Below are 23,960 nucleotides of genomic sequence, written 5' to 3' on the forward strand. Positions count from 1 at the left end.
GAAGTTGGAATCCATGTGTAAGTTCACTAGCAATCCCCGTGACAAAATTCTGTGGCGCATAATGGTCATTGTTTGTATAGCAACATTTGTCCCCTTTTGAAGCCGCCGCTTTCAATAAAACACCTGGGTACGGTGCTCAAAATACGTGCTTCGTCTGAAAGTCTCACTGGCTCGTTGTCGAGAAGCGAATGACAAATATATCAAAAATTGCCCAAAGGAAATTACATTTGACACTTTTGCTCCTTCGTCTTGTTTGAAGTCGTATTATATTTTTGTTGACACAAGAGTGCTTACTTTTCATGCGAATCCGAATTTCGATCTTGGGATGTGTCCGCCATTTTGTAAGGTGTGTCAACCAGCTCCGTGGCCCTGAGGTGTTCATTGCACCATCGTCTGAAACCCTAGCTAAAGGGAGGCACATACTAGGGGAAGCTGGAGCGGAAACTGAGGGAAGAGGCGAAAAAGAAACGACGAAAACAACGCGAAATTGGATACAGGCGGGAATTCGTTGATGCGGTTCGACTGCTTAAAGCTTTCGTCATACTTGGCAAGTACCGAAGGTTGGAATATGTTGTACGAAATCTCGCTTTTTGGTAAACAATATCGCGATTTTGATAAACGAGAGATAACTTAAATGTGTATTCTTTCGAAATATTCATATTTGAGTGGTAAAATACTGATTTTAGGACAGATTAGTTCTGGTTAGAAAACCTCTCTTTTTGAACAATCATCGAACAATGCGTCACACACGTCTGGCGGGCGGTAGATCCAGACAACCGCGGATTTGGTTGGGTGGAATCACCATGCATACATCATGCAAATAAGAGGATTTCACCGACGCACTTAGACAGAAAATTGAGGAAAAATGGCTTAGAAACTTACCAAAAGTCGGAGATTTAAGGAAATCCAGTCTGACCTGAACGAATGACGAAATGAAAATGGCAGACTAGGCATATCGAGTGTGTACATTCGAACTGGGAATGAATAACATTATGTATACAGCAAAGAGCTAGAACACACATTGAAGGCAAGCGGAATGTTTGCTTTTGTCGAGATAAGCACGCGAACTGGGGTTATACCTTCGAACGGTTACCCTACTTCTACATCTTTACCCTACACAAGATTTAAAGCTAGAAAACTTCAAAATTATATTCTCAGTTCACAAAGGCTGAAGCCTTTTCTTGTCAATGCATATATTATAGAAATAAATTCACTCAAAATATAAAACCAGAGGGGAAAAAAATGTCAATCGCAAAATACATAGAGTACGTGATCGGTATCTCACGCGAACAAATTTACAACTTTGTTTGATTTTTGATGACCGTTTGGTCCTGAACCCGGACTTTACTCCAATGTTGTTAGTTATCATGTTTGTTCAACTTCGTGTGTACAAATACAGCCAGGCTGCTCTCAATCACTGATTCGCCCGACCAAAATAGAAACCCTACAAGAGCGCTATTTGAGAATGTTGAAATACCAGAACAACCAAAACAATAATAGCTTCCATTTACAACTCCGTGACATGTACAGTTCACTTTGATTATGTAGGCCAAACGTGTCAGGTTGACTAGCTCTTTTATTTTCTATTCCACGTGTTTTCAATCCAAGGATATGGTAAATGCTACAAGCTGAAAATTATGAAATTTTATCACATTGCAAATTAGTTTCTTCTTTTTAATGTAGTTTTCTATTTATTCAAATGACATCTTTGATTATTCCAAAAATATATTTAACATGTTTAAATTTGATATTTTAGCAGTGATTTCAGAAACAGTGAGAGAAAGCATTCGTCGAGATGTGGCTTTCTAATTGAACTCTATGGATGTCTGGGTTGACCTGTGTTTTATAATTTTTTTTCAAGTACAACAAACACCTTCAGAGTAACATCTTCAGGTCAATAAAAGACTCACCTTTTGCTAGTGCAATGATAAATACGTGATTGAGTTTTCATGGTTATGGTTGTTTACCAAGTCGTATTACTTTTTGCATTAATTTACTACCACAAATATTGACACCTAAATAAGAAACCTTGGAATATTTCACATCTTGCCACGACATTACCGAGATTGGAGATAGGTGGCAACAGATCATTATTGAGACACTTTTTTAGATGCCATGAGTCACTGTTAATGAGCCAACGAGAAAGATAAGATTTTTTTTCTTGATTCCATATATCAACACATTAAAAAAAGGTGTTGATTATTAGGTGTACTACACACATAAACAGTAACAACATGTCTTGTTTTTTCATTTCTCCGACGTCTCACACAAATTAAGTATTAAGATTTACCTTATCTACGTTTTTGTTTTTCTTTTGATGCGGACCATTTGAAGCATTATGAATTGAAAACCTGGCGACAAGCAGGTATATATGTAAGACTTACAATGGCAAACGAAAGGGATAAAGATTTTTACACAGATAACCCAACACAAAGCAGCAAAGCCCTCGATAAGAAGTTGGGTACAATATCATGTTTACAATAATTTACTGTAAGTTGCTTTGCCTAATGTGCAGTAAATGCACAAACCGTGTTCTCTTTTAATTTGATTTTGCAAAACATGATTTACAAAGAAATCCTCCAAACCCCTCTATCTCGTTCAAACACTTGTTTTCATGTCTATTCACTGTCTATGTTCAAACTCGTGGTATATTTGTTTTTCTACCTTGCCAAGCTTTGTGGACGGCGTTGTTCGATGATAAGAAAGCGACTGGCTGCGGTAATGGAAACGTCATGTTGAAACGTCCACAACACCAATTTACTTGGGTCTACTGGTCGCTAAATACTCGTTAGCTAGTTCCAATAAACTGGTAAGTCTCGAGGAACCGAAGTATTTACTCGACATGTGTGTGTTAAAACGTGTGCCACACAACAAATGGTGTATGATCATAAACTACGCGCAAGCTTCAAGATGGTCGAATAGCGAAGTGCCGCTGAGCAGGTGTAATATGTTTTCAGTCACTCTAGCCTTCTGCGTCCTTCTCCTTACAAACTATTTCTGCTCTGTAAAAATAGCAAGTATGCAATCAGTGTCGTATACGGATTAGAAAGTACACAAACACGAATTTACCGCGGTTTTTAAACCGAAAAGAATCTGTGTTGACAAAACAAAGGGCAGCTGAACGGTTTACCCATTTACCTTTGTTATTTCATCAGCTAAGGCATTAATAATGACAAGAACACACAAACGGTAAAACCCAACCATGTCTGACACTACCAGGGGAACATAAAAAGCCCAATACTATTTGGCACAAACGAATAAATCGAAAGAAAATAGAGGACAGAATTTTGAAGAGCAGTTTCATGCTCCAGGCAACTTTCAACAGTTATGCTTTGTTGTCGATTTCAAGCAAGGTTTTGTTCATTTCAAATTATGTTCAAAGGGCAACACCAATGGTCGTGTTATTGTATAGCTGATTGTGTCCTTGAATGGAACAAATTTGTGCTGCACTGCCCACAAATCAGTAAAATCACTTAAATACAACCCACGTAGAAAAGTCACCCAAAGACTGGTTTAACAGAATTTTGCGTCATAAGAGTGCAAGTCCTGAAAGACAACATGAAAGGACCGCCGTACTAAATCCATATTGAAATTCGTGATGAAAATTTGGCCATCTCTTTGTTGGTTCGTTTGATTCACTCTGTTCGTGTAGAAGCTGTAATTTTTATTGTAAACCCCAAAGCTTAATTCAAACTCAAAATAATAACAAGTATATATCACAAAAAGTATATTTAAGAAGCAATATCTTGTAGCAGGATTCAATGGCGTAAACATATCAGATGCTGAAAGCTTTTACAAACCAATCTGACAAAAAAAAATTGCCATTTCATTTTCATTTGCCTTTTTTGTCTTTAAAATGCAATTAAAGAGATAAAACGTATTTTAAGCTTTTTTTTCATTCTTGAGTTCTGCTGTATTTTGTCGGTAATTCAAATCCTAAATGGGTGACAAAGATCTTTTAATTTGGGAGACTTTGCTTAGAGTTTAGGCCTGACAATGCCGTAATCGTAAGCCCATTGGAAAACAAAGACGGCACCATTCACGGTTTAATTGCCAGGATTAAAATGAAGAATTGTCACATCGGTGCTAAAAACTTCATTGTCGTCTAAGATTAATGTGAAAACACCCTTGGATTTGACATTCAACGCAAAACTGACATGGAAACGACCAACGCCGTTTTGTCCATGTCGGCCATATCAAAAGAGAGACTCGGATGTTTCAACGATGCCTAGACGCGGTCACGGTACATTTACTGTAATTGTTGTCAAACCCATGTTTGTGAATTTACGGGGTGTTTTTTAAAGCATATTTATTCAAAACTTGTGAAATGACTCAATCTTAAAAAAAAAACATTTTAGGGCGTGTGTTCGAAAAAAGACCATTTTATATTTGTATTTAGTGAATACTTTGCCTAAACCTAAATCATAAGCTGGAGTATTATGAATAATATGCATAATAATTTCATTATCACATTTTTTATATTCCCTTAGTCGTACTATCATATAACCCTTTGATAAATAAATCAACTTATGTGGTATTATTTTCCTCAATTTAAAATTGATAGGTTCCAAAGAATAAAACCTCGTTTTAATACTTGAAATGTTGCTCCGGGTCAGACAACAATATGGCGGATTCGTATCTGATCCAACTTTCATAGTATTCTGAATTTAAAAGAAAACAAAAACATAATTTATTGTTATTTAGCACATTATTGGAATACATTTAACAAATACATGCATGGTGGGATTTTTTGCAAAAAAGTCAGACATACGTAAAATGGCCAGAAATTCTACAAACGCAGCTGTCATAACTTTTTCAACGTTAGTAAAAACAACGATACCGTGGACGGCGTCTGGATTTCTACGACAGTTGTTCACTGTACAACCGAAAATCGCACATTAATGAAATATTGGTGCGCGCTTTCGATGTAATATCACCACGAGGTGCAAAATCGTTCAGAAACCGCCCAAGGCCTTTTTTCTGGGGACGTAACACTTACTTCGAATCAATACTTTTCTGAACAAAACGACCCAAAATTCGCCAACCACAACGTCACTCGCATTATATATAAAAGTGTGGTCAATTTCACCAAAGATGGCCGACGCGACACTCAGCACAATTACTTTTGTCTTTAAAAACACCATTTTCTGGGGTTTTGAGGAAGAAGATATCAAAGTGTTCTGGTCAATTTTAAACAACACATCCTCGTTGCATTAAGATACTAAAAGGTTTTCCACATTCCTCACATGTTTTGGTGTAGTACTTTGTGTTCAAATGTACGGTAGTATAGTCTGCTTGGACACAATCCCGCAGCTGTTCTTCAACCGAACTCTTTCTGCGGGCATTGCTAGTGAAATCTATCCCCCAAAGAAGACAACGAACCCGAAGGTCGTGCGGAGAATTCAGAACAGACATTGTAGCCAAGAAAGAACTGCTTTTATTTCTCTTCGGAACTCGTGGCGAAAAGTATGCCGAGAGAGAAAAGCACGAGACAAAAAGCCGATTGAAAATTGGCATTCCTGTAAGGGGAATTTAATATGAGCAGTATGTACAAGACGAGTTCATGAAAGTAGCTATGAAATTCATTGATGGTGATAGCCCCAAGCGACTAAGAAAGCTAAATAGTTGAATTATCTACTAAACCAGTTAGTACGCTTTGTTACCAAGCATTTCTTAGGACTCCACATACGTGATCATGCTTTTCATTTCGTGCTACTACCTTGCGGTCATACGAATTTTCGTCAACGTTTTATCCTAGTTGAAAAAAATGACTGTACCATCGTCTATGGAGTTATCATTATCATTGATATATCTTGGTTTGAAATTAACTTGATGGTTTAATCTCTCTTGTGGTGAATTCCGAAATGAAAATACATCATCCGGAGTGGGTCCCCATTGCACCTATTATTTTGTCATATTTGGTTATTTTCTGTCAAATTGATAGCACCCACACTGTGAAATGAAATAAGAATTAACTTGGTGATATCACATCGCTGACAAACCATGATGATATCCCCGATTTCGTAATCACTCCCTTGGTATTTGCTTTTATCTCAGAGTTGTAATGAATATGAAGGTATATAGTAGCAGTAAGCTGACATATTTCGACCATTGTCATATCTTTGGATTTTTGCACAATAACAAAATATATGGACATGAAAATGACAGCTTTTGACCCAAGCAGCGAAATCAAAAAGATTAAAAAAATTCATATTTTTACTGGATTTCAAATGTTTCAGAAATGATGGATATATATCTTGGTAGATGAGTTATTTCTCTATGTTGGTCATTTATTTTTGACTGTGTGAAATATTGAGTGATTCAGAGTTGTCCATAAACTGATTACTATGTAGATGATTGATTGGCGTGGTGTACAAAGGTCATGGCGAGGGCTGTGGCGATTCTTCTCAAGTCTGCATTTTTTTGGCTTTTACCAAACTGAATTATCATCATTTCGTTATTAATTATGACAAGATCGTACTAAACTACATCAATTCATCTAAAATGACGTACGCGAAAGCCGATTATGATGAATGGTTCGGATGACCAGTAAATTTTTTTTTATCCGTCGAGTTTTATTGTTGATGTTGATGTATGTATATTTGATATATTCTCTCGATTCTACTGTCATCAGGGGTTACAGTCATATTTCAAAGACTTTAAAAATTTAAATAAAACTATAAAATTACCCTGACATCGTCAAAGTAACCAGAAGAGAGGATATTTTAAGATGAAGGGCCGGAATTTCTCATGTCGTATAATAATATATGAGCCACACACAGGAAATGACAAGGCGATCACGAGAGCGCTAAGTACCTGTCCCGTCGCAGTCCGCTTTGTCTTATCCTGGTTACCAAAAAATGTGCGGGCCAGTTCGTGTAGAATTCTAAATTAAAAGACCAGTGAAACATATGGGATCTAGCTAGACATTTCAAACAAATGTCGACATTGTTTAAGAGTCTTCCTTATTCCATAATTTTCACAGATGGAGATATCCTAAGATTTGTACGTATGTTCAGACTGTTGACTACCCGAGAACAAAGACCAAGAGGTGTTTTCAGGTAAACACATGTACGTGATGAACTCTCAACACCAAACGTCTTTTTTTGCGCGCCAACACAAATTTCACCCATAAAATTATCTAAATAATGCATCAGGAAATACCAAACTGTCATTAAATTTCTTCCAGTTCGATTTTGAACGGAATTGGGATATTTAAGACAATGCCATTACAAGTTAGTATGAAACACCCGAACACAACAACGTAGTTAAAATGTTACTATACATACCAGCCTCTGTTTTAGCGCGTTGAAGAAACGAAAAATCCAACAGTCACACGTCACCACTTTTCTGAAACTCTATCTGGCCACACATTTGGTTTTTAGGACACGAAAAGGACAGCTTGACTCTCCGTGGCAGCGTCCATGACGCATATGATGCGTATATACACAACATGGATAGTTCTATAAACACTTTCAACCTAATATTTGAAGTTAGCGTCTAAAACAAATGGAAACTGGCACCTCGTTATATATTACATTTTTATTTGAGTTCCCGTCTCGTATTGTTGACTTTACAGGGGAATAAAACTGCTTGTTGCCCACTCAACGAAAAAGCAGCGTATTTGAGTTCGTAAATAAAGTGGACAGACGAAAAAAGTATAAGGGAAAGCATTTATTCTGACAGAAAATGAATTAAGTGAAGTTGGCACTTCACGAAAGTACCTAAGCACAATTCCTAAGTTATTCGGTTACGTGTCATAGTCTCACTGTCTTTCAACTACATGTAATGTTGTTTTTTGATTAAAACGACACATTATCATATTCCAAAAAAAATATCTGTTCGAGATTATGCCTTTTTTCATATTTTGTTCCTGAAAGCTGTAAGGAATTTAAAAAAATATATATTAGGGCAAATGGGAAATCCGGAATTTGGTGGGAAATGGCAGTTGTACGTGATGTGCTGTATGGAAAATTCACATCATGCCGTGATTCATTTCAATATTGTTCGTTTCATCTTAGAAAGTGAGAGATGATGTCTATTGTTTGGGACACGTTATTGCCCTCCCCTTGTTGACTTGAATCTGTGTGTTCTATCAAATGATGATAGGCCAGCTCAAAGGTAGTTGAAATTTGAGACGTGTCACAGTTGAAATTTGCATATGCTGTGATAGTGTTAAGTGTTCGTAATACATGTTCCCATTACTTGAGTTATTTTTTTTGCAAATTGCAAACTCAAAAAACAGTTAGACCTTAGAAGACTGCGTGACCTCTTGTACGTTCCGATGTAATGGTCCGCTTCAATAAAAATGATGATTTTTGTAGTGTTTTAAAAGACCAACAGGTCAAGTCATGCTGGTTTGTGGAAATCAACCTAGGGAGGAATGACCGCTAAGTAGTGACACACCTTGCGTTAAACATCTACTCTTATCGGGTCTACATCAGGTGACTAAACCACCCTGTGCGAGTTCCATTATGTTTTGTCACCTTTTTAATATCCAGACTAAAGTTAGATTGGTGTGATGATAACTGTTGGTGATATATGCTCACAAAGTTTTGTTTGTAAAAGGGAACCCCACTGAGCTGTATGAAAACAAAGTTTTGATTCAGCCTAGTCTGGTTGGTCACTGAGTTTGCATTAGTTTGATAACTCAGTTTGCAGCATGGCCAATATCAATTATAAAGATGTCAAATTTTCAAGGTTATCTTTCTATCTTTCATCCCCTCCGTCTCACTAAATAATCATAGATTTTCTCTGTATTCGTCGTGTTTTGGACAAAATCCGAGATTGGTTTCTAAGTGTCCACTCCAAAGTCAGTGACCAGCAACACCAGAGTACACACATGGAGTTAGCTGGACGTATTTTATTTCTCACTGATAAGCATGAGTAGTACGGCTTGTCACATCTCACCTTCGTTGCTTTTCAGCGGACGTGAAATAAAACACTACGTAATTCTTTCATGTGGCACGCCTACTGTGCACAAACATGGGATACCTGGTCACAGACGATTTCTTGGTTTTACTACAGGTCTATGTATCATAAACATGTGTATGGGGTATAACTTACTAGGTTGCAACGGAAGGCGGAACTGTGGCGTTTGCAATGAAAGCTATAGTGATATGATATGTCGGTTTTGTCATTTCCTTCTGGCTGAAGAGGGGCTTTGGTGGGGTGACGGGGGCAATGAACTTGGGTGACTCTTGACTAATAAATATGTGATCCAGTTGTGTTTTTAAGTATTTCCTACTAGGCGACTTGGAATTTAAAAATGAAAATCCGCTTTAGTAATGAGGTGTGAAGGGACTTGAACAATTTCAACCTGACAAGCTAAGCCACGACCCGCCCTTGTGTTCCCTTGCTTTGCCTTGAGGGAAGGAACACTATCGATGCCAGAGTGTAAAGGAAATTTTTAACCCTAACGGACTACTTCGGGTCACTGGAAAACGAGTATCCGTATTTTTGGTGCGACAACAATAAACGGAATGACAAAGGCTTTGGTTGAAACCATGCAATGTTGGGTCGTCATAAAGCCAGAACAAATAAAATTAGTGGAAGGGGTCAGGCAAGTCGATAAACTAACAATTAACACGACTGCTTATCGCTCATGTTGAATTGATGAAAATAAATAAAGTCTTGCGCCGTCGGAATGAGGTGCACCAACACTCACGCGTTGGGAACTGAGACTAGTGTGTATAGTTTATCATTTGTATCATAGTAAAATTCAATATACCTGAGTGAAATGTGGTCAAAGTCCGAGTTTGGCTACTTACTGTAGACGGCAAATACTAAATGTCAGCTGATGCAGCTCCACAATTAAAACAGATTTTCATAACGGATGTGAACTGCATTAGTGTCCCCTACACATAAACTTGACTTAGCACTGTTATGAAGTACGAACGTATCATCACACAGTGTGATAGAGGGGCTGTGGTCATCAATTGCTTGTGAACCACCTGTTGGATTGTATACGATATGTTGTTGTGTGCCACCAAGTGCTAGTATCTCGATGGCCCTCATCACACTACACACCAATGAAACACTTTTCAATACAAAACTCGAGAGTTTCGATCAGTTTGTTTAGTAATTACTGATTGGCATTAGTTTCATTTCAACGATAAAATGTATGTTTTACTTTGGGTTTATATATATGGAAGGGAAGAGAATAGGGCGGCAGGGGAAGAACAAGGCAAAAGTGACCACATTATTAGCTCATTGTCTCACGAGTTAAAGTGAGAACAGGTCTTAACACTTTTGCAATCCATTAATGCGATGTTATTGTTTTTGCCCAGTCATGACAACGCCGGTGGCCTGCATTCCTCAATGGACACATAGAAAAAGGTGTAAATCGTCTAATTGTCTGTGAATTGTACGCTATTTGTCGTCCAATTTGTAAGTTTACCCAACCTTTAACTCTTTGCGCCTGTTCAAAAACTGAGAATTGTCGATCAACCAATGAGCAACGTCTTTTTTCATTTTTTTTGTTTACTACCTATTTGGGAACTCCTATTCAATTCTGGTCACCTGTAAACGGCTTTTTGTTCGCGCCAAAAGTGACACTTACCCTTGTTAAAATTAAGAATATTGGAATAAACGGTCTCAGACAACGCAACAGGGAAGGAAACCCCGACTGGAGGAAATTTCAACTCAACACACACTCTTTGGTGTAAACCGAGACTTTAAAGATGGTCACGTGTCAATCAGCTATTCCATTCATTTGAACGTCTTTTTTTGTTTCAGATATGTAAAACGAAGAATTATATTTATGTATGAAATATTTACAATTATATTTTTTTGGGGGGTGGGGGGGGGGAAAAGAAAAAAGAAAAAGAAATGCTCTATATTCAACTGCAATCTGTATACTGCTAGAAGTCAGTGTGTACATTTCGACTACGTCAGGTTTACACGAAATTGACACCAGCGCTGTTCACGTGACAAAAATCTATAATTTAGCCATCCGATCTTCACGAGGGTAATGGTAATTTCATCGATGAAGCGTGATATTCAGCTGAGTGACGGCTTGTGAAATGCGATCGTTTAATATCGAAAATTTGGTGGGAAATTGGGAATTGCATATTCGATTCTCAGTTTATGATAATCTTAAACTTGCATCTTTTACAAAAAAACGCACATCAACGAGAGTTTAACATCTGATTGGAAAGCTTTTTAAACAGTGTTTTTATAATATTATGTGTATTTTCTTTTCCCTGCTCTATAGAACCGTTATATCGCAGTTTGTTTGATTGTATTTTTTCTATAATTAGTAACATCACATAATTGTCATAATCAGCCAGGTACGTGTTTCTATATTGAACGTATTACTGGAGAATGGACAAATCATAGCCGACGTTATTTTAAAAGATATATATCCCCCCAAAGTAAGCACTGTAGCAATTACACGATCTCACTCCAAGAGTCTCCTATGATATTTTGTATACTACTTAGCCCACTGACAGATACAGTTTCACAGCACCCGGATAGCAGACTTCAAATCAGGTGTTACCGGCAGTGTAGTCCGCTTTCAACGAGAGGATTCATGTATATCCACTTGAAAATGAAGGGTAAAATACGGGCAAGATATAGTGTTTGTTTCGGGTGCATATATTGACTTTGTATCGGTCCAGTAAATCTCAGCCATACCCTACATGCAGTAACAAGGTATATCAAAGACAAATAGTACAATCTGTTTGTAAACCTGTTGTGAAAACTATCTCATCTGACGGTTCTGTTTTGGTGAGGGTAAACCCAATCTGTTTACAAAGAAATTTAGACCATCGCATTGTCCAAACCTATAGTTACTCATATAGTAGTACTTTACACAACCTGGAAGTGGAAATTTGAATACGTGGGGTTTCTCTTATCCGTTCAAAACTTAAACAGACATGGAATGGATATAACATACTGGTATTATTTGTTCGTACACGAATACACTTGTCATAGTCTAACACATTGAGCGACAGGCTACACTACGGATGTGGCACAGATGTGATACACTAGTATCCTATGATATATGGCTATACATACACGCCATACTGCAACGCAAGAATGGGGCTAATATTCCCCAAAACATTTGCTATTCATGCCCCCCCCCCCTTCGACGTTGTCGATTTAGCTTCGCTTGTTTTGTCATGAGCCAAAGAAATAGCATCTAATTTTGAAAACGACAACAATTAAATTTTCCCATTGACTCTTTCAGCATTTGATATTATGTGAAATGAGACAAAAACACAATATCTACAGGTACATATTAGATATTTAACCCGGAGGTGAATCTCTTTGATATTTTCTCTCTTTGCTTTTGCCGACATCCGAAGTAATTAGACACACTTCAAGAGCGAGTGGGTCACCATTTTAGTATTCGAAAAATTGAAAATTACATGCACGAAACGGCATAATGTGTTTTTAATTTCCAACCGCGTTTCATCACTTTCTCCTGGTTTCTCTAAAACCAATAATGATTATCTGTTCAACCTTCTAATCTAAGAATCTATATCCTTTATGAAAAATTAAAATGGCGTCCCCTGGGTCGTTGGCATATATCGCAGAAAACCGCTAAATCGTCGTTGTCTTCCCACCCTTTTTAAAAGATCATTTCGAAGTGAACACAGAACGCTACTGTAAAATTATATGCGGAAATGTTGAATAGCACCCAGCATAGACAAGGCGTTAAATTAAATGTCGGGTATTTCCTTTGCGGTGTAAATGTCCCTATAATATCCATTTAAGGGCGGTCAGGTAATTTTACACTCGAAGGGCAGGAAAAGGCGATTTGTCAGTATCTTGTTTTTAAAAACCGACCTGTTGATCACAGGTACCGAACTGTGAGTGTTTCCGTCAAGTAGATAAGTGGTTGTCACAGTCACAGACTTACAAAATAACTAGCTGGTCTAAATATGTCTTCTCAAAACACAACAATTTGTTGTATTTCCCGTCCACACCGTTTCACACCAGATTCTAATTTAGACGCGAGAAAGAGCTTCTTCCTGTGTCACAGCAAAATCAACTGCTGAGTCTGTCACCAAAACCCTATTTCATTCTAATAACTTCCCTATTAGTCCAGCTTGTCTGTAAATCAAATACTATCTGTCTCACGATGAAATCCATGTCTATCATGGTTTTTTTTTGTCCATTGCACGTACATGCCGGTGGGGTGAGATGCAAGCGCTGGAGGGATACACCAATGGCCAAAATAAAGAAGCAAAAAAAATCCACATGCACATGCGAAATCAAGAAACCGTATGTATTAACGGAGAAATATACTGACTGAAATCATATGCAGATTTAAAACAATGTTTTTTCAAGTAGAGTACCTCGATGAAACCCATTCTAGAGTGTTTTAAAGAGGGGAATTGCAATCATGGAAATAGCGTGCCAAAATCGATGGTTGGGAAACAGTACACCGCCACTATTGGTCGTGTTGTCATATGACCGTACTTTACACTATTTTAACACTCTCACGACTGTATATGTCTAACATTCGAATATATTGACACTCGCGGATAGAATTTGTTTGCATTTTAGACGCGAGAGTACAGGCTGAATGAAAAACTCGTGTCGTTATACGCAGAACCAAGAACTACTTATAACCAGAGCGAAAGAAAATCTCTCTCTTTGACCACGAGTACCCTTTAGTGTGAATCGGATTTACTATGACTAAAATAAGGACCAATTTTGAGAATTTCACATCTGATAAGTACGATTGACGTACACGTTTTTATATCACCTACGTCATCTGGTTAGAAGGTTACTGGCTAGTCCTTCGATTTGAACGATCACAAAGGTGTCCAAATATGATATGACATTATTGGAGAGGGTTAATCATTAACGGTGTTATCGGGTGTGATATCATAAAAATACGCTGTAACCTCCACCCAGCCTAGCAACGCTCGATTGAGACAGATTGTCGATTCCGTGTTTTCAATCCTGTCAGCATAATGGCAGCTAAAGCAAACATGGAGGACGGACCTTAAAAACAAGTCAACTTTGCACACCTCATCTAGCCGTTCCCGCGCATTTTTCAATCTGTTGCAAAACGCGTGAGTTTCAACAAGGTTTTCTTCGAGTCTGTTTCCTATTTATATCCGTCATTACCGTTACACAAGTGTGGTCGAAATATACATTTGATAAAATATTTCTATACGGTTTCACATCCACCTCAACATTCTCGCCATTTTCAGTCAACGAACCCGTTTTCACGCCATAACAAAATAACAAAGACATGGTAGTAATTTCTGTGTTTAACAATAAAACTTAGCTCTGTGAAACTTTAATTTATCAAATAGAAATAAAATAACAACATGGAGGTGATGTTGAAACGTTCAAAAATTGTCTGCCGCTCCTAGTACAATAGAAAGTTCTCAGTAACAGAACGTTTGGCACATATACAGTTCACAGAAGTCTCTTTCGCGAAGTCTCAAAATTGACAGAAAAATATATTAACCCTACTCACGTTTTGGTAAAAGGAATACTTTTTTTAAAACTCTAAAGAGATTCGCTAAGAGTTGAAAATAAACAAACGAACGAGAAACGGAAAATAAAACAACAACAGAAAATTGATTGCCCCGAATCTGACTGAATAAAAAAATCAGTCAAAAAATTCACTCAAAAAAATACACTGAGTTGATTGATTTCGTCACTCTTCATCAAAGGTGACTGAAAAAAAATGTCTAAATTTCATCTAAGGACATTTTTAAACATTTGCACTTGGAGACAGATCCGATAACCACGTGAATGTGGGGTTGTGTAGAGACAACAGTTTTGAGTACACACGAACGTAGTAGTATATACTCGACAGCCAACGACCATTCTCACAGGGTATATACTCTATACCTATCTAAAATATATAGACAAAAACTCTAAAAGTCTAACAAAATATAACAATATTAAATAAATATCAGCAAAGAAGCAATGTTGAAGACAACTTCACCGTGAGAAAAAGAATATAACAAATAATTCCTAAAGTAAAAATTTTGGCTTCTTGATACTTCTGTAATTCGTTTTCAGAAATAAACATTACGTATATCGATCAATGTCAATTCGCTCTCTCTCTCTTACACACAGTCTGTAATGAGATACATTCTCTCTTGGAATCTTGCACCTACCATCTGATCAGTGGTGGATCATAGTAATTCTCTGAAAGGTAAAAGTCATAAAATAAATAGATCAGTTCAATTTCTCTCACCCAGTCCCAATTGTGTCCCTGAAGAGGCATAAGTCTAAGGTATGTAGTAGTAGTAGTAGAAGTAGTAGTAGGATAGTCTCTATATTTTAACGAGCTGGCCCTGCTTTTCCGAATATTTTTTGTATGAAGGAGGAGTATGGCTAGGTTGTGTGGGTCACGGAACGAAGCTTGAAGGGTAGGCATGCAAACTTCACAATGTTCAATGTGCTATACTGTTAGGGGACGAATGTGTCGGTGCTGTAAGTTGACTGTACGACGGTTCGCTCGATGTGAGGTTGGTATAACCGGTTTGTTCCATGGAACTCTTTGGCATGCTTGACATAGGACTCATGGAGTTGTACCCAGTATAACCCATAGCCTCGTAAACTTTGCTGTGTTCAGCCGCCGACATAAGGTTGTTAATGGAGAAAGGATGGTTAAATGAAGGGTGCTGACCTGGCCCAAGCATGGGTGCTCCGACTCCTTGGACGTACGCTTGTTGTGGTATTGGTCTTTGCATTGACATTGTCGCCGACATGCTGTTCGCCATACTCGTGGTCATATTGGTGGGAGGTGTAGGTGACATGGTGTTTGGCTCTACCTTTGGTTGTAGAAGTTGCACTTGTTGTTGTTGCTGCTGTTGTTGTTGTTGATGTGCTTGTGAAACCGCCGTACGTGACATACTGTTCGGGGATGAAGGTGTTACCGTCGTTTCAGTGCTGTTGGCTGTTGTGCTAGAAGTACTCTGTGCATTGGACACCGGCGGTTGTTCGTCGTCATCTATTATATTTTTCTGGTCAACTCTCGCAGCTTCTTTCTTGGGACACTTGAATCGTTTCTGGCGTCGGAGGTAGCATCCGTTCTCGAACATGTTACCGGAGTCAGGGTGAAGCGTCCAGAAGCTGCCCTTACCTGGACGATCGGGTGTGCGCGGTACTTTCAAGAAGCAATCGTTAAAAGACAAACTGTGACGTATTGAGTTCTGCCAGCGTTGTTGATTCTGCCTGTAGAACGGGAAAAGATCCATAATAAATTGATAGATGTCACTTAGAGTGACCATCTTGTTCGGTGAGCTTTGTATGGCCATGGTGATGAGAGATATATACGAATACGGTGGTTTGGCGTGCGTGTACGACCTCCGATATGTCTTGTTGTCCGTTCTCGCACGATTCACGGCACTCATTTGATTCGCCAGTGAATTTGCTCTAGCTAACTCCATGTTCATTGCAGGTGAACCTGCCATAGCGTTCATGGAGCCCATAGTGTTCATGTTCATAGTGTTCATCGACGACATCGTGTTCATACTCCCCATGTTGTGGTTCATCGTAGGCACGGAATACGAATTTATGGAACTCATACTGCCCGGCATCGTCGAACTGTACTGGACCTGAGGATTCATTCCTCCCATGTTGCCCATAGAACTCATGGTGGTTGCTGTAGCGGTGGGATAAGTGGGTTTCGGTGAAAGCATCATACTGATAACTGATTACCCGCTCTCTTACTTCCTCACAGTACTCGACAGTGATAAAACTGTCACGATACTCCAAGTAGTGCCGATTATATGCAAGCTAAATAAGACCCAGTACAGCTTTGACCTAGGCAAACAGAGTGAATGTCGGTAAATTGGTGTGCCCCGCCCACTCTATTGTACGGATGCAAATCAGACGCTTCGATACGCCGCGCCATTGACACATCGAAATTAGGCTCCACCCACATTTAAAACGACTTTTTATTAAAATGTGGGCACCTTGTCCATTACGCGCTGCCTATCACTCGAAAAGAGCAAACAAACATTGGAATACACAGAAAAGGCAAGCCTGATTATTTCGATAGCCAGTCATGGGACTCCAACCATTTTTGCTATATACAACCATATTTTACTGAATTGCTACCATCACATATGTCAAATTCCAACCTGCACCTTTACGACTACTTTTTGAAAAGGGTAGTTAACATTTGCAGACAGCTATGATGAGATATGAAACGGTCATCAGAAAGGATGATAAAGTCTAAAGACACTTCTCTATAAATAGCTCATTAGAATAATGACGTCAAATAAATCTATTGTTTCCACTACATTATGCCTGAGCACGTATTACAAGTTGGAAAATTCTTGTCCTAAACGAATGTTTCTCGGTCTACGAAAACCGACCAACATTGTATTCACAAATGAAATAATAGAATCGTGTCGCGTCTTTTTGTGACGGTGGAACCTTGCTTCTCTTTACGAAAGGCAACTTTTTTCTTTTACGTGCGTCTGACTGTCGTTCTTTTCCGCTCCACTTTATTCACTCCCGCACGAGTAGAGCTTAAAATGAGTTCGCTGACTATTCCATGCCTAAAAAGTCATTGTGGTTGCAACCTGTCTCCGCCTTTTTGTTGCCATAGGTATTAACAAAATAACTACTTGCCAACTTATATATTGCCATATGTTGATCGTGTATGTTACATCTTCGATTGGTTTATTTGTTCGTTTACAGCCATGAAAGGAGAGTAGTGTGTAGTGCTTACGTTTGAAATAAATGCCATTAAAGGTGTGGTAAACAATTAATAATTGCAGCGGTCCTAAAGAGAGACAGTGATACTTGGGCAGAGCAAGGTGTCAACTTCTACACTGTAAAACATATCGTAACGATTTAAGTTACGTTGTTTTTATTTCAGTATTTGGCGCCGTTTGTTTAAATATATGTTTTGACAACACTGGTGACTCTTTCGACTGCGCGCTTTTAACTTCATATTTCCGGATTTTTTTAACCCACATTAATTAATGAAGTTGTGTCCTGTCACTCATATCATTAGACTGTCGTACAGGTGTCGCCACTAGCGGAGTGTCTGACTCACTACCGCGTGACCACGCCTCTTTTTGTCGCTTATGGTAAAGCGATTTTGAGCAGATTGAAAGGCCTGTAAAGTGCGCCCTCCTCCAAACAATGAAATTTGTCGATGAATTGAAAAGAACACGAGCTGCTTTTCATCGCTTTTTAAATCGATACTGTCCTGTCTGTTTTAATGGCTGTTTGTTACAATGACACATACACATTAGAAGGAGAAAAAAAAGACTATAGAAATCACACCAGTGCGAATGTTCTCACCTGTTCTACGTATATATAACTGACAAACGTTTCTTCTTAATAAAATATTCAAACTATTTTTAGCCTCTACATGTTTAACATGTCATAACTCGAATTTCCTTAGAAAGTATATTACTGTAAGAAAAAAGAAGAAAGATTTTTATATGTTTTTTTTTATGTTTGTGAATATGCTCAGAAGTGTACATGCCATGCGGTGGGTCGGATTTCCCGAGTATGGCGTACACTAAAAATGACGTCACAGTGATGGTTATACAATGTGCAATGTTTGCGTGTATGCCCCACTAAACGTTGGTCAAATAGACTACAATTGAACTCTGTGTACCCGAGGTATCGTTACGAGCCTTGACCAAATACTTGTTGTTTATACTCCTGCCTCCCAATGTACCCAGACATATCATTGCATATAGCACTGCAACGTCAGTGCACTGCATCATTTCTACTAGCTGAACAGACAAGAGCAAGGGAGCTAAATGACGGCAACCATATTTGTTTTCAGACAACCTACACACCGAACAAAACCTGGTCGTGAAAAGAACTTGGTGATGAAGTTGTGGCGACAGTATTGAACCCTATGAAATAAGCAGACATAATTGTCTCGGTCGGCATCGTTTTTAAACTTAGTTATTTCAAATGATTTGTAATTACAAGCGCGCCAGTCACTTCAACCGGAACTAAAAGTTCTGTACAGTTGTCTTGTCCTATTTCAAAGAAGGCAGTCAGATGGCTTTGGACTGACAAAAACACAAAAGTCTACCTAGCCTAAGGGACAGAGACGGGCTAATCCACATACTGAACCATTGATCACAGACTTATAACATCCGCCGGCAATCTCAAAAAACTCATCTGGCCAGTTTTTGGTCCATTTCCTTTTATTCCTGTTTTAGGAAGTTACCATTTCACAACTTTTCATACATGTAATTCTTTCTTTTTTTCCAACACTTCGTCAGATATGTCGGGTTGTCGTTCCACGTGCAACATCCTATTGGTTCCTTCACGGTTTTAGATTGCCTAGTCTTATCTCAACGTCTAGTTTGTACTTTGGACTGTGTGAACCTACACGGATTGAGTCTCGCTGTCTCAAAAATATGCAGAGACAAGTTGTTCATGATAATGATGATGATGTGTATGTGCGTGTGTATGTATGTATGTATGTATGTGTGTGTATGTATGTATGTATGTATGTATGTATGTATGTGTGTGTGTATGTATGTATGTATGTATGTATGTATGTATGTATGTGTATGTATGTATGTATGTATGTATGTATGTATGTATGTATGTATGTATGTATGTGTGTGTATGTGTGTATGTATGTATGTGTGTGTGTGTGTGTGTGTGTGTGTGTGTGTGTATGTATATATGTATGTATGTATAATGTATGTATGTCTATGTGTTAGAGTCAAGTAGTATTAATTCTGGACAAACACAATTTTTTGTTTGTTTGTTTTTAAATAGATTTCAACCGAGGAATGGTTTTGCTCTCCATCCCTATATTACAAAAAAAAGTTGTATGTCCTACACAGTGTTATTCACGACTCGTGCCTTTTCGTAGAGTTGTTGGGCGAATTGAGATATTCTCCAACTGTATAAGTATACCAGTGGGGGAAAAAGTCCCCTGTGTAAAAGGTACATAAATTATTCCGACGAGGTAAATAATTGCCTTTTCTCGCTGAAGTTTTTCTAACACGGATATAAAGGCATTCAGATGTCAAGCTATTAAAACTGTCCCCAAGCATTTTACCAAATCTCTGTCTGGATCTAATAGTTGTCCATATGTTGAGAAAATAAGAGGAGAAATTTGCGTATCGAAGCGAGCGTGCAAGCGTATAAGCCGGGATGATCGCCGGGCTTTGAGTCTGTGCCAACGGGGCTTTCAGGAGACTTACACCGTCGGACAGTTATAAACCCAAACTCAGAAAAACAACCTGCGTTTCCAAGTGCGCTTGCTATTTTCACTTTCTTTTCGTTGGAGTCTTTGTCTTGTCTCCCTTTTTACAGTTGTGCCTGACGTAAGATATGTATTGTGTGAAATGAACACTCTCAGAAGGATTCCCCCAACACCTGGGCAAACATTGAAACATATCCCCTTCATAGTAGGAAAACTTACAACCTAGTGGCATAGGTTTTCAATTTGGGTATCTACTTGTTCCTCTAATACCATTTTGTATAAATGTCTCGTAATGTACCCTTTTGACGAGTCATGTGTGTTCAACGCTTTTGTTTTCAGTCTCAGTATCGAATTTCACGATAACAAAAAAAAGCTTTCCCCTGAAAAAAAAAACTTCTGTGAATGCATTTACATTTAGCCGGAGTATGCAACAGTCGTAGATGAATAAATGGTATAGCAAAATAAGACACGCGTTGACTTGGGCTATTTTTAAAACCATTTAACAAATTGAGACCAAAATTAGGTCAAGATAGGTGAGTATGTATACCAAGGTAATATCATAACATGTTCAATATTTTTGTGGATATGCATCCATGACCGAAAGATGAAAGATTGGTTTGTCCTTAACGTGTCACAAACCAGCAAACTACATGTTATATTTGAAATAAGCCATGAAATGCAACAATTCCCCTGATAACCGAAACAATTAAATGTCCTTAACTCGTTTAGAGGGTCTGTTCAGTCTGTCACCAATTAGACTGTCCAAACGGCGTAATGATGTGATGCGCGCGTCCTCTTCATAGCGTCTGCATGGATGCACTCGTTGCCGGGACAACAAATAGTTTTGGGCCAGCAACCTGCCACAGTCTTCGCTACAGCGTCGCTATCCATGTATTCATCGTTTCAAATAATTCGTGTGATGTCAGTAAAATAAAGTGTCTAATATTAATTTCCATCATGTTCATTTCAGGTCCCCACCATCTGACACACCATGTCAATTTCAGTGAAATTAACATTATATTTTCCTGTTTTTGCTCTCCCTTCATCCCTTAGCAAATGTTGATATCACTTTTCATTTTGTGTCCCGATGCGGCAAATTGATGAAACCAATGATGAGTAATTCATTCCTTGTGGTTGCATTTTTGTTTCACCAAGCGGTAAATTTGTAGGCACTGTTTTTCATTGTTCGACTTCAATGCGGTGAATATGACACAGAGACTAATATCTTTATGTCTCTTTTGTTTCCCGAATCAGCAAATAGGAAATGATTCCATTTCATCAGTGTTCTTGCGCTTTCGATGCATACACACGCCTCTGTTGTTCTATCCAGTTTCATTCAGTTGATTACATCAAAATTTAATAATTTCGGCATTTTTGTAGTTTTCGTGAGAAACATTCGAGAAAATGAAGACCCGTTACGGTGCTGTCTGCTTTTCATCTGGCTCGGCAGTCCAAAACGTACATAATCGTTATATCACCAATATTAATTGGAACATTTTGGGCAGAGCACAAAATTGTGTAAGATCAACTTTCCCTTTTAAAACTTCAACAATTGACTAAATTTGATCTTCCGTATCAAGTTGCAAGAAATTCCTTGTTTGCTCAGAAACATATTTCTCCAATAAAACGATCACTTCTTTCAGTTCACCGTTTTATTTCTATAAAAATACTTGAAAATGAAACTCAAAGCGCACGCGATAAAATTACAAAATCGACAGCTGGAATCAGTTCTTATTTACACAGGCGAACAACGCATATAACTCCCTACAAACCATGGAATTCGAACTTTTAACGTAGCGAGTCATCACCAAACGTTAAATCAAGTCTCCTTTGATGAAAAGGGATACCACGTTTTCATGAAAACGGTCAAAGAATGTGACTCTAAGATTTTATCATCAAACTCGAGCTTTCTTTGTGTCTATACACTGAATGCATGTAATATTTTTATAACGAAACGAAGAGCTCGGGGATTAAAACCCAAATTTATGTCTTGGTAACCCTGTATGAATTTACTAATAGTTGACGAGTAAAGTCAAATTCCTAGCAACCAACGAACTTGCTGCAACTATCTCGGGAATTCTGAGCATGGACGTATCGACTTTTAACGTGTAACCATAGAAACTAAACAATCCTGTCCACATTTGTAATCTAATCAGTAAGATTGTTTTTACTCATAAATCAAGGTCACCTAATTTTGGGAAAGGTGGCCTACTGGTGGTGTTATGTTTAGGGTATGCATGATATCTGTCACGTGGTGATGGGATGCAGATAGCCATTACATACAGCCAGGTAATGTCCGCGGCCTCTAGATATGTACTCAGCCAAAAGATATTTTTGTCATTTTTATTTGTCGGAATATTTTCTTTGTTATTTTACCGGAGTTAGGGGGACATTCCATACCACGCAACTTGCATTATTTTCACAAAATATAATTACTAAAGGACTGAAGAATACAGCCTTCTTTAAAAAAAAAAAAAAAAAGTAGAAACAAGACAATACTCCTCAGAAGGAGAATATTCAAAATCTTGAATTTTCATGACGTATTTTTGTTGAAATTGATATTTTTACAATTGAATGTAACAACGTTACAATGTTACAACGTTACAACGTTACGATTATTTATACACCGCGGAAAAGTCATAGGTTCCTGTGGCTTGAGTCAGCAATGTCGGTTTTAGATTCCTCGTCATTAGCTTTCGCCAGAAGGGACACTTTCAGACGCAGTCGCCCGTACCGATGTACTCCAGTCCCAATGCCAGACAATGAAACCATCTCCTTTTGTGGCGTATCTATGCTCTGAGTCGGAAAAAATTTCCGAGGCGGGGAGGTACCGGCCGGAGGATATTTCCTAAAAGAAATGGGCTTTTAACATGCTCAACATATATGACTAATCACTTCGGGTGGTATAGTGAGCCACTTCGGACAGCTTTGTGTGGAGAGGATCGACAAACTTCCAAGTTTACATGCAACGACTGTTCGCACTACTAAATGCCTTTGTAACTGTATTTGCACCAAATTTGCCTTTGAATTGCTTGCAAAAATACATCGTAATAGCAATTATGTTGAGACCAACCACATTTAAGCCCCATAAAGAAACCGCCCCTAAGCAGCTTTTGTAAAGGTAATCGGCCGATGGGTTCGAGTCATCCTTAGCAACCGGCGTTCTCCACGCGCGTGCTTAGAAAAATTTCTTCTCCAGGTCGTAATTTGTGTAACGTTATTCGCAATGTCCAAAGAAGTAAAATTCATGTTATTTTTTCGTGTTGGGAGTCCAAGAATTAAAACGACGTAGCCGCGAGTGTAGATTGCAATAATACGACATGAAGAGGAGATTTAGGATAAACACTTGTTATTGTGTGCTAATAGTAGCTATTAGTCTCCAGGGGTAGGCTTCATTCAAATACAATGGGGAGAGGAGAATCGAAAGTAACACGGTTTCACACCTTCGACTATAGGACGGGTCACTCAAAAGGAAATAGAACAAGATATGAACAGGTGCCCATACGAGAAACGAGACAAATGTGTCTCCAAGAAAAATGTCACAGTATTCGATTTCGGCCATATGACGTCAGGAGAAAGATTTCCGAGACAGCCTTAATAGCTAAAACGCCCACTAAAACGGGCACATTCCTGCCGATGATCGCTCACTTCCTCCCAAGCATCATCGATTTTTATTTGTACATTGTTAGAGCTCTTGAAAGAAAACGATGGTGTAAGTAATGGGGCAATTACACAATCCGGCCCCGCCATTTTGTATGCATAGTTATTGTTGTGGTGTTTACTGTGCGTTCGCGTCAAACGATCAGCAAACAAGTTTATTATA

At 38.4% G+C, this 23,960-nt stretch overlaps 1 protein-coding gene across 1 annotated transcript; it reads right to left on the bottom strand.

The window, feature by feature from the left end:
• Positions 1-14,233: 14,233 nt before the first annotated feature.
• Positions 14,234-16,699, bottom strand: LOC144448022 (uncharacterized). The gene is made up of 2 exons (XM_078138174.1): positions 15,614-16,699; positions 14,234-15,129 (listed from the first exon to the last, which is right to left on the bottom strand). Exons 1-2 carry the CDS (start codon positions 16,629-16,631, stop codon positions 15,095-15,097), a joined length of 1,053 nt encoding a protein of 350 aa, XP_077994300.1. The 5' UTR covers positions 16,632-16,699; the 3' UTR covers positions 14,234-15,094.
• Positions 16,700-23,960: the final 7,261 nt, after the last annotated feature.

This window comes from Glandiceps talaboti, chromosome 2, assembly GCF_964340395.1.
Source record: "Glandiceps talaboti chromosome 2, keGlaTala1.1, whole genome shotgun sequence".
In the NCBI taxonomy this organism is placed as follows: domain Eukaryota; kingdom Metazoa; phylum Hemichordata; class Enteropneusta; family Spengelidae; genus Glandiceps; species Glandiceps talaboti.